We start from the raw sequence: 12,416 nt of genomic DNA on the forward strand, positions 1-12,416 counted from the left end.
TTTTCCTTTTTTAACAAAGCAACGAATCCTTCTTTTTTGCCTCTCATGGAAGGTGCGCCATCGGTGCAGACACTGACTAAATTACTGACATTCAATTGTAATTTATTACATACTTCTTTGAAGTTTTCGAAAATATCGGCTCCTCGAGTTCTTCCAGTTAGTGTACCCAACGCAAGTAGTTCTTCGTAACATTGAAAATCTTTAGTTATAGCACGAATAAAATATAAAACTTGTGCCGAATCTGTTTTATCAGTGCTTTCATCTAAAGCAATTGAAAAATAAACATCTTCATTTTGTATAATTGTATGAAGTTGCTCTGTTACATTTTGCGCTAATTCGTGCTGTCGATCTGTTACAGTTCTTCTTGAAAGAGGTAATTGTTTGTATTTGTCGACATTTCTTGGATCTAACATACTCACTGCTTCAACAATACATTCTTTAATTATTTCAATGTCACTAAATGGTTTGCCCCTTTTTCCAAGTATATGTGCTATTTTATACGTAACAGCAACTGCAGCGGAATTTTGATTTACAAAGGCACTAAAAGATGCCTGCTGATGATGCTTCTCATTTTTCAACTTTTGAAGTGCAGCTTTTCGTGATTCACCTTCTAAAGCGAAATATTTATGTTCTTTATGAGTCAAATAGTGTTTATTTGCATTCGCTTTTTTTAAAGTATTTAAAACTGTATTGCACAACAAACACATCATTTTATCTTTCTCAGCAGTAAAGAAAAAATCTAACTCCCATTCTACATTAAATGTTCTGTTTTCATCACCTAATTTTCTTCTCTTACTATTTGACATGATGGATAAAAAAACGAATATCAAATAATATCTTTAACAAAGTGTATACTTTCTAGAAATACAATAAAACCGTGTAACTGTTATAAGCACTCACTGTTAACTACAGTTTGCTGAAGATCGCAACAGGGAAGCGTTGAGAGATGCGAGTCAGAGAAGCCAAAGCAAGGTGTGACACTCAAATGGGAGATCTGAAACCGAGTTTTGTTTACTTCTTAGACAAGGTAGTTGGCGCTGCTAGCGCTTTTTAAACAGTTTTTTAAAAAATTAACATTGAGTGTCCAAGTCTGAAACGGATGGTCTGTGGGCCAGAGCCTCGCTCATGCGTGTTAGAGTCCGTTTCAGACTAGTATTCTGACGTCATGTTACAATATGACTGTCTTTGGCGGGATTTTTCGCGCAACTGTCATGGCGTTGATGTACAATAGTTGTTTGAAACGAACTCTACCATTTTTGTACTAGGTGGCAAAGGGCCGCACAAGAACCTCGCGGAGGCCGCAGATTCCCCACCTAGGGTCTAATATAAAGATTTCTTTAAAAATTAATAGATACACTTACTTACTATTATTTATTTCTTTGAATAATTTTAACAAAAAGTATCATCAATAAGTCTATGCATGCATGTTATTAAAAGAAATTAATCTAGAAATATAATTTGCATCAATAACAAATTCTATATTCTTTGAAACATTTCATTAAACAAGTCTGCAAAAATATTTTAATAATATATTTAAAACAAAGTATAAAAATAAATTACCTGATCGTCACTAACTTCCACGCATCTAATTGAAAATGATGGTTCTAAATGAGCAAATCCTAAAAGTGGTGGTTTTGAACAACTTGTAACAAACTAAATATCAATATTAGTTATTAATTAATTATATTCAATATAGACGAGAATTAATAATTTGTATATATTGAAATCTTACTTTTAAAAATAACCTGTGTTCTTCTGGAGTGAAGTCTTTTTCAAGTATATCCCATAACCAATTAATAACTCTGTGATTATTATGGAATCCGCCGAAATATTTAGTATTTCGTCTAAAAAAGAAAATGATACTTATTTAAAAAGAAATATTTATGAAATATTATTTTAAAACTTTTTTTAATTCTACTCATCAGCATCTTTTAGCATCCTTCACTATTAAGAATGAATTTCAATAAAATATCATGATTCCAATATATCAGTGAGATTTAACATTATTTATTAAATATTAACATTTATTTTTCTGAAATGTGTGACTTGATAAAGTTAGGTTAACACTGCCATATGAACCTCTATAAAGGGATATAAAGTTCCAGTTTGTCCCCTTTCAGCTAGTTCATTAAGAGTTGAAAATATTTCAACTTCTGCTGAACTGCGGTTCATTCAAACAATCAACTTTCACATCTAGTTCGTTTATCCAATCATCAGACAGCAGGAAAAGTTAATTATTATGTCATATTATTATTATATTGCTATGTATTCTCAATAATAATATTACTACTTAGTTAACAATAATGTAACATAAACTTTATGTAATTCTGTTTAAAAAATAAATTAATTTGTAAGAAATATCAATTGTTTAATAACAACAAGTGAAATTTCCTCAATCTCTTAAAAATACCCTTATGTTTGAGGAAAATTCTTTAAAATTGAGGCATGTAAACTAAATCATTTTAAGCAATCACATTCTATCTTAGTTTGTGTCAAGTGGTACAATGCAAACAATTACTCTTCATTTTGTTTGTTCATAGCGGTTCGTATGCCGTAGTGGTTCTAGCTTAAAACTCAAAAATGGGAAACATTCTTGCAGGAAATAAACAGTGAGCACAATAAAGCCTACAAATGCATTCATTTCTTAGTAATGATATGAGAATTTTTACAAAAATGAAGATTTGTATAGTGAGAGAAATTCCTTCATCATAAACCATAATGTGGTATAACTTTGAAATAAAAAAATGCATTTTTTTTATTTCAATGCTAATTTAATTCTGTCTACACTTGTACTTGTCTTATACAAAATTTACCAGTTAACTAGTGTTCATGTAGACACTATTATAAATATTATGAAAAAGTTCAAACCCTATTGAATTGCAGCAAATTTTCCAAACTCTGGACATCAATGAAAACCAGTTTGTGACGATAGAAAAATACTGCAAGAAGAAAAAAGAAACTATTTTTATTAGCTTCCAAAATAATGCAATATTTTACAGACAGACCAACAAGTACATGAATGAAATCAATTGCGTAGTTTTGGTCTAATGAGTTGTCGTGCTAGGAAAAAAAACTGCTACTTTTAAAAGCACATATAAAGAAACACCAAAATTTCACTATAAATGACTGGAAACAACTTTCACTTTGATCTCATCTGATCACAAATCTTTTTGGATCAGATGGAGTTGTCAGAGTTTGGTGAGACATATGAGAAGCCTTGGACAAAAAAAAGCTTGTTGTTAAAACTGTTAAACATGAAGGGGGTAGCAAAATGATTTAGGGTTGTATGTCTTAATAGGTGTAGGAAATCTTGAATTAATCAATGGAATCATGAACAAAGAACTCTACCTTTAGATCCTGAAGGAGCATATTATTCCATTGATTCATAAACTGTCTTGGAAAGAAGTATATTTTTGAACAAGAAAAGATCCCAAGCACACAGCTAGGATTAAGTTATTACATCCGGGTTCCAAAGAATGATCAAAACACTAGACTGATCTCCACAATCTCCAGACTTTAATATTAACCACAAAATCTTGTATAATTTGAAGGAGTGATTCTTCAATTCTTCAAGTTTTACAAGACTTCAAGGATGAAATGAACACTTGTGATCTATATTAAGTCTGGAGATTAAAGAACTAACAGTTTGTCTGGTTAAGGAAAAATGGCCCAATAATGCTAATAATGTAATTGTAAGATTGGTGGAATTCGTGCCAAGAAGAGTTGGTGCAGTCCTTAAGGCCAAGGAGTTTACATATTAATCTGTAGCACTTTGTTTGAAACTGTAAAACAAGCAATTATTTATTGTGACATCATCACAATGCCAGGCTGCAATTTTTAATCATATATTTTAAATTTATTTAATTTAAAATATAGCCTCTCCATCTCAAATTAGTAGTGGCTAGCCCTTGTACATCATACTTTTTTGTTAATAATAGTCGTGCCAGTCATCTACCTAACAGCTTTCAGGGAAAAAGTTTTGAATTGAAATAACATGACTTCCGGTTTGCATCAGAACATTTAGTTAATCAGGCCCTCCTGCCCCTAAGGTTTCCATATCTGGTTTTGTCTTTCTAACTCTATTCTTGAGATTAAGGAAAGTCAGACATCCAGACGGATGTCAGTGGAAATTTATAGGTCTAAAACTTTTTAAAATTGCAGCTCAATCAGGGTGGGATTCTTTTTTGAGTTATAATTTTCTACTTGTTAATAAAAATCTAGGACTAATTTAAATGAAGCATTAGAAAACTGTATGTCAGTGTAATTCATTACTATTTTTTAATCTTTCAATATTTTTTTGTAAACATCTAAAATATTGTTTTCAATTAAAAGATTGCAATGTTTTCTGAAAAACCTTGAATAAAATGGAAAATATTTTTTGACATACTATATAAATTAATTATAATATCCTATAATAAATTCTTCTAAAATAAATGTATTNAGTGAATTAGTAAATTCAGGTGAAACATAATTGATATTAATATAGTACCTATTATTAATTATTTAAACTACACTCATGTTTGTGAAAATTGCAACACCATGAAGGAATTGTGCAAATTGAACCAAACTTACAGGAAATGTATAGTGAGGTAAGACATGCAAATGAGTAGAATTACAAAGCGATTGCACATGGAACGAGAATCGGCTCCTTATCAGCCGCCTGTTCCAGGTATATAAAGGACTGTAAAGATGCGTTGAAATCCCTTTTTTGTCCTCTGTCTGCAGTAAACGTTTCATTGGTGGTCAATATGCCTCGTCAAAAGCGGAGAAAGCCATACCAACAACTAATGGAGTTCGGACAAGACTGCATCGTCAGTATGTGATAGGGTAGATTTTTGTATCGAGAAATTGCAGCCCGCACGCAGCGTAAAGCCACAATAGGGATGCATGTTTGGAAAAAATGGACAGAGGAGAACCAAATAAGGCAAAAACCTGGCAGTGGGGCAAGCAATAACACAACGGCACGGGACGACAGACACCTCATCCACATGGCTGTGACAGACGGACCGTACAGCATCCTCTCATGTGTTAGCACAATGCTGGAGTATGACTACAGGTGTTTTGTTGTCTAGCTCCACGGTTTGTCGCCATCTGCTGCAACATGAACTGTGTGCAAAGGTTCCTCTATGCAGGATTCCCCTCTCGCTGATTCACAGATGCCTTCGACTTCAATGGGCTCGGCAACACAGCATGTGGCATGCCCAGTGGCAACAAGTTATTTTTTCCGACGAATCTCACTACAATATGAAGTACAATGATATAAGAGTACATGTCAGACGTTACAGAGGGGAACGTCTGCTCCCACAGTGTGTTATCTGGCATCATACTGCACAAATGCCTAGCATCATGGTGTGGGGAGCTATTGGGTATAATTGTCGATCCCATCTAGTGCACATTGCGGGCAACCCCAACAGTGATCGCTACATATGGGAAATTGTGGAGCCAGAGGTCCTCTCCCTTCTTCAATGCATTATGGATGCTGTATTTCAGCAGGATAATTCCCATGCACATGTTTCTTGGACTGCACAAGCCTTCTTCAGTGCACAACAGGTTTTGCTTCTTCCATGGCATGCTTATTCCCCGGATATGTTGCTCATCGAGCATATCTGGGATTTCATTGGTCGGCGACTCGTTTGTACAGCTGGTGGGGTACACAATAAGACAACTTTGGCGTCAAGTTGAAGCCATCTGGAATGCCATTCCCCAGGATTACATTCAGAACCTGTACAATTCAATGCCATGACGTGTACAGGCTCTTATCGCTCAGCGTGGCAGACACACAAAGTACTAATCTCTGACATTCTTTGTTTTTTTTGTGTTGTAAATTTAATCGTTTACTTGTACCACTATCAGTAATATGTGGAATATATTTCATTAATTTCTGACAATTCCTTCATGGTGTTGCAATTTTCACACATGAGTGTATATATGTAGTTTCCCATGATTTTGCTCTCTTCCCCTTCTTTTCCCCCTTAAACTCTTTTTACCTGAGGCACTGTAACACACATGTCTATTATATATGCTATTCTGAAATCATCACAAGAATCCTCTATCAACAATCAGCCCTGATGAGAGGATGAATGAACAATCCTTATAGGGGGTTAAAAGCCTGTTTTTTAATTAAATTTTTTTTCTCTGCAAGGACACCTCTCCTCAACACACCACAGTGATAAGATAGAAAAATCTCTGCCAAACAAAAAGATTATCCAGTCAGATCCAGTTGGGTTGTTTGAGATAGGACAGGTAGTGGAAATATGGTCAGGGGAGGGAAATGGCAATTTTAATGGAATCTGTGCTATCTCTCCATGGAGTTGTCAACAGTCCCATAAATACATATAATATATGGTATATATATATATATATACACACCATATATTATATGTATATATATATATATACAACTTTTATTTCCTGGAGATTAATCAATAAAATATGGTATGTATGTATATATATATATATATATACATACCATATTTTATTGATTAATCTCCAGGAAATAAAAGTTGAAAAATTAAACCTTGGGCTGAAAAGCATAAAAAACATGTTGAAGTTTGCACATTATAGGTCAATGTAGTTTATCAGAGCTGAAGCTTTTAGTAGAATTTTTAAAAATATATCTGCAATGTTGAAACTCTTTATATTGCTTGAGACTACATTTTCAGGATTGAACTTCATACTCCTCATCTAATTAATAAAACTGTCTAAAGTATCATGAAATTTGTTTATTCATCCTCTTCGTAATGCATATAATATTGAAGAAAAAGTTTTAATAACAAAAAGATTTATCAATGGATGGAGTACCTGGAGTACCAATTATGGTGACAGTATTAATGAATGCAATTTACTCTGAAGATTCAAATAATTTCAATAATGATATCTAATAGAATCACTATCCCAATTTCAGGCAAGAACTTTAAAATCTCCTCAATCTTTCTGATATCAAAAAACTTAGATGAACACCAAGAATGATAAGAAGCAATTATTAAACCAGAGACATTTTAGCAATATTTAATATTTTAATCATTCCTATCTGTCTAAACTGAATAAACATATTATTTATTAGAAAAAGAAAACACTGTTTCTACCTATCAACTGTCTGCAAGCCCTTAACAAATCAAAATTTTTACATGCAAAAAAGCATGATTATGAAACTTTTTCCCATTTAGCCATAGTGTTTTGATAAGGAATATACACTTTCCAGCTCATTATCATCACCACTGACTTAATATGATCCTTTTTGCTATGATTAAGTTTGTCTTTCTTATAGAACTTGTTTATTATTTTAACCTTACTTCTGATATATGAATCTACACTTTTAACAAAATTTTAAATGATAATACATTTAATCAAAAAATTAAAGAACTGATTAATGTGTTTTATTTACATTTTCAATGGCTAAATTGGACATTATAATATTTTCTAGTCTCCTTTATTTTTTGCTAAATCTAATGAGGAATTAAATAATAATTTATATATATATATATATATATATATATATATATANTGTGTTATTTGAGTCTGCTAGAGTTACTGCTTTATGTAACTGTGATGTTTCTTGTTTTTGTAGAAAAACTCTCATGGTGACTGTATTTGTTTGTTGTGAAGGTTAACTATGCCAATTAGGCCATGTTCACCATCTTTACATGGAAGGGTTAATCTTTCTGTGACAGATTTAGGATGATGTTATTTATGCTTAATAAGTGTTGTTCTTGTTTTCGTTTGGAGTTGTTCAAGATCTGTGTGAATCCAATGTATAAACACAACTTATGTGCTTATTGCTTTAACTGTGTGATTTGCATAGTATTATGAAGCAGCATTGCTTACTAAAGAGAATGATATTAAAATAAAAATTTTATTCTATGTAGGTCTATATACTACTATCACCTTTATATATGTCAAACTTTTATATAGTTCTGGATCAAGAGATGGTAGCTCATCTATTGAACTGTACAGAGCACTGTGCTGATGGCCTAATACTTGACTTAAAAAGAAAGATGCAAAAGGAACATCTACAACAATTCCCTAAAAATAAAAAATTCAATATTATAGAATAAATGCTTTTGGTTAAATTTTTTAACTAAAATTCAACACAATGAATTCATCATTGTCAATATTTAAAGATGTAATATACATATTTAAATTTTCATTCAAAGGAATAAAAAAGAAATTTTTTTTTTTCAGTAAAGAAAATATTTTATTTTTTTCATATGTTTAATCAAATCATTTAAAATAAATTTAATTATTACTACCTCATAAACTGCTTTTCCAAGCATTTTTCCTACAAATTCAAACAATGAAAGATGACTTTCTTGTATATATGATGTTGGAGATGGATACAGACGCTGCTCACTAGTAATCTATAGTACCAAACATGTATGACATTATATGTTTAGAATAAATAAAATTATTTTGATAGAAATTTAAATATATTTCATATCTATATCACAGTTACTGCTTATCTTAGTAGTTGATAACTATATTTTAGATCAAAATAAAAAAAACTAATACATAATTTAATAATCTTAACTTAGTGTATTATACATAAATTTCTGACATATATGATGATAAATTACATACATATATTACATATCTATGTAAAGCATTCGAAAGATGATGGTAATCTGTAAATCTAATGAAGTCCAACATTATTTCAAAGAAAAATTATTTATCTATAATGTTCAACATTAATAAATTAAGCCTATAAAACATGTTTCTTTCCAGATTTTAATTTAAATAATTTTGTGTATTAAAATGTATAAATATTAATTATTTAAATATGATCTTACATATTGACAATTTAAAATTTTTTAAAAACACTTTTACCAAAACAATGAATAACTGTTTAATATTTAAAAATAAAATACATGTGACAAAATATCAGGTTGTAAAGGTAAAGTTTAGACATTTTGAATAAAAATTTATTGACAATTAACTCAACAACAACAGTTCAGCCTAATAGATAATCACCATCAATATCAATCACATCTCACCTTTGCTGCAAATTTCCACTCCCATAAGTATAGAATGTCTGGGCTTTTCTTTGAAGAAAGTCTCATGAATTGAGTATTGTCATTAAACTGTATATTATTGGCATTATGGTTCTGCAGAGATAAAATAAATGGTAGTCAGTTGTCACCAAGTCTGGGCTTAAACTGGATGAAGCAGAACTTTCCAGCTCAGACTGGCCAGTTTCTTTAAGGTCATCTTTGCTCTGTGTGTTTGTGTACTGTTGTGGCAATATATTTTATCAATTTTTGGACTGTATGAGAACATTCAAGTTACTATGATAATTCTCTGGTAGTCAATTAGTTGCAGGAGAATGTCATCATCAATGGTGGAATTGCTGTCTGGATGGGGTTCATCTTAAAGCAAAAAATCTCCAACCTTGAATTTTTTGAACCAATTGTAGCAGGTCTGTCTGTTGATTGTAGTCACCAAATACTTTGCAAATGAGATTGTGAGCATTTGTTGCATTGTGGCCACTTTTGAAGTGATTGAAATAGAGCATACAAATGTTTTTTTTTTTTTTTTTTTAAAGTTTCATACTGTCAGATATTGTAGATACATCTGTTTCCAAAGAAATTTGTGATAAAATTCTCCCAGGCTTCTGTACTTATATACCCACATTGGAAAAAATGTTTTAGAATGTTTAGTCATTTCTAAAAAAATCACAATGACTAAATTTCACCTTTATAACTTGATAAATTCTATTAAAAGTAAATAATGTAGAAGTATCATAAATTTTCATACTATAGTAGAACCCCAATTATTCAAGGCAATCCTGTAAGTGAATACAACTATAAGAAGAGTAAATCTCAGCTACATTTCAAAACAAAATAATACTAAAATATATACTTTTTTCAGATTTCCCTTTAATATAGTGTCTATTTTCAATATATGCATCTATGGTAGTGTTAGTGTCTATTTTCAATATATGCATCTATGGTAGTGTTAGTGTCTATTTTCAATATATGCATCTAATGGTGTATAATATAATAAATACTTAGATAAATTTTTATTCAAAATAAAATTATTTGTAACTTCTTTTGTTGTTAGAAAGATAAACTCAGTTTTTAGTATATGATGNAGTTTAATTTTTTTACTATATATCCTAATTGTTATGTTAAACATTGATTTGCATTTTAAAATATAATGGAGAACTATATTTCAGAACACTCCAATTAAACACACTTTTCTCATAATTCTGATGTTTTTTTTAGCAAATATTGAAAACAGAGTGAGTAAGTGAACAATAATGAAATTTCAATAGTAATTTAAACTGCAAAGAGAATCTTTTAGATATTCAAAAGTTAATACCTCAAATCTATTAAATCAATAGGAGTATTATCTCCTGAGATAAGTCTCTGTAATTCTGGAGTTGAAAACATTGTTAACCAATCTGGATTAACTAATGATCGAAAACCACGAATGAATGCCGTTGTTTGTTCATGTATTTGCACATGCATTCGAAAATGAGCCATATGATGTATATAACTAATTCTGGAAAAGATTAACAGATATAATTTTAAATAATGGGAAAGAACTACAAAATTTATGTTTAAATAAATATTTATTTATATTATAGATATAAGTTAATAACTACTACTTGTTTTCATTTGTTACTGGTACAGCTTTTCCACCGGGAATCAATTCATGGGTAATTAATTTTCCCATAAAATCTTCATCCAAGGAAAATGTAAGATCCAGTTCTTGTATATCATTCTTATAATGCTATTGGAAAATAGTTAAGTCAAAGTTAGTTAGCAAAGTGAAAAAGTTATATTTAATCTGAAAAATTTATATATCATTAAATTTCAAATATAAATAATAATTTAATTATTTTATTATTTTTAAATTCAAACTCTGGCTTTTGCACCAAAACTGAAATTAATTAATTAAAATTAAAATCAAATCAATTAAAACATAATATTTCAGAAAGTGTGGATAAAGTAATAAAGTACTTGTTGTCCATCTTAATTGATTTGGTTGTAGTTCATCCAGGCAGAATAATTACAGAAAAATTGTTTTAAATGTTTTACTACCCCCAACTACTCTTTGACATACNCATAATACAATTCTTGTTAAACAAGTTACTAAACATCAAGCCATTTTAAATTATTAAATTAGTCTCCAAATAACAACAACAAAAATCTAAATATTTGTTTAAATTGAGTAAAAATAGTCTCTATTTTATTAGAACTTATCTTCATATTTTATGGACCTGATTAAATTTAAAATCAAATTATTTTTTAGACATAAGAAAAATATAGAATAAGCTGTTTCATTATTTCCTACATACAGTATTATCAAAGATCATAGCATTATACTTTTTTTACTTGTTACATTGAAGTTTTTGAAATTCTTCCTTAATTAGTGAATCAGATTTGTTTATCAGATCTGAGTTTAATATTCATTTAAATCAAACATCTAAAAAACAAATGTTTTAATTAAATTAATATTGGTAGTGTACTTATATAGAATTGTAATACAGAGTACAAAACATTTTTTTTAGAACTTCATATTACAGTACAGTATTATTTACAGATGTACAGCATTATTTAAAATGTTTTAATTAAATTAATTTTGTTTGTGTACTTATATAGAATTGTAATACAGAGTACAAAACATTTTTTTTAGAACTTCATATAGGTGAACATAAGTAAGGTTTTACTATTATTGTTTATTTAATTTTAATTTTTTTGTGGTCAAAATTTCTCAAACTACAAGAGCCAAAGGAAATAATCTGCTGCTTTAGAAGAAAAAATTTCTAGATATTCAAAATTTTAAATATGGCATAATTTGAAAATAATAATAATGAAATTTACCTATTTAAACATGTAGTTTTACATATCAATTTATTTATTGTATACTGGCACAATGAAGTGACCTCTTAACTAATACTTGCCAAGTTGGAAAACTTGCCAAGTGTTGATTAAGAGGTCACTTCATTGTCCCAGTATACAATATATAAATAACAACACGGTTTCGATAATAAAAAAAATATAAATTTATGTAATGTGTAGTTACGAGCAAGATTAACTCATTATTCCATTTTATAGATTAAAAATTTTTAAAAACTCATATTTTTTTAGACAAATATTTTTCAAAAGTTAACTTACCTTTATTCTATTAATTTAAATCAAACTTAATTTTTATATATGTTACCGCTAAAGCTCGAAAGTTGTTAATGTGTACATTACCTAGGGTGATCCATTAAAGTTGTGAAAATTGTTCCATTTCTCAAATTACCTAGATAATGTGCAGAGTATCTAAGTAATCCGCACATTACCTACTAGGCACTCGGTAAAGTGAAAATAAGATCTTTGCCACAAATAAATGTACCACAAATAGGTGTGCTTGTCGCAAAAACCAATTGCTATGAAATTCAAAGTGTCACCAATCTTTAGACTGCACTA

At 29.9% G+C, this 12,416-nt stretch overlaps 1 protein-coding gene across 1 annotated transcript in view; it reads right to left on the reverse strand.

Moving 5' to 3' along the window:
- LOC111630838 (ubiquitin-protein ligase E3B-like) overlaps positions 1–12,416 on the reverse strand; it is a 118,519-nt gene that overhangs the window by 9,670 nt on the left and 96,433 nt on the right. The window contains exons 25-28 of the mRNA XM_023375002.1: positions 10,607–10,731; positions 10,318–10,500; positions 1,733–1,844; positions 1,561–1,653 (exon numbers count right to left, since the gene is read on the reverse strand). Of these exons, the coding sequence (XP_023230770.1) occupies positions 1,561–1,653; positions 1,733–1,844; positions 10,318–10,500; positions 10,607–10,731 (513 nt within the window). The remainder of the gene's footprint in view (positions 1–1,560; positions 1,654–1,732; positions 1,845–10,317; positions 10,501–10,606; positions 10,732–12,416) is intronic.

The sequence above is a fragment of the Centruroides sculpturatus genome, unplaced genomic scaffold (assembly GCF_000671375.1).
Source record: "Centruroides sculpturatus isolate CEXI.00-Female unplaced genomic scaffold, Cexi_2.0 scaffold6, whole genome shotgun sequence".
In the NCBI taxonomy this organism is placed as follows: domain Eukaryota; kingdom Metazoa; phylum Arthropoda; class Arachnida; order Scorpiones; family Buthidae; genus Centruroides; species Centruroides sculpturatus.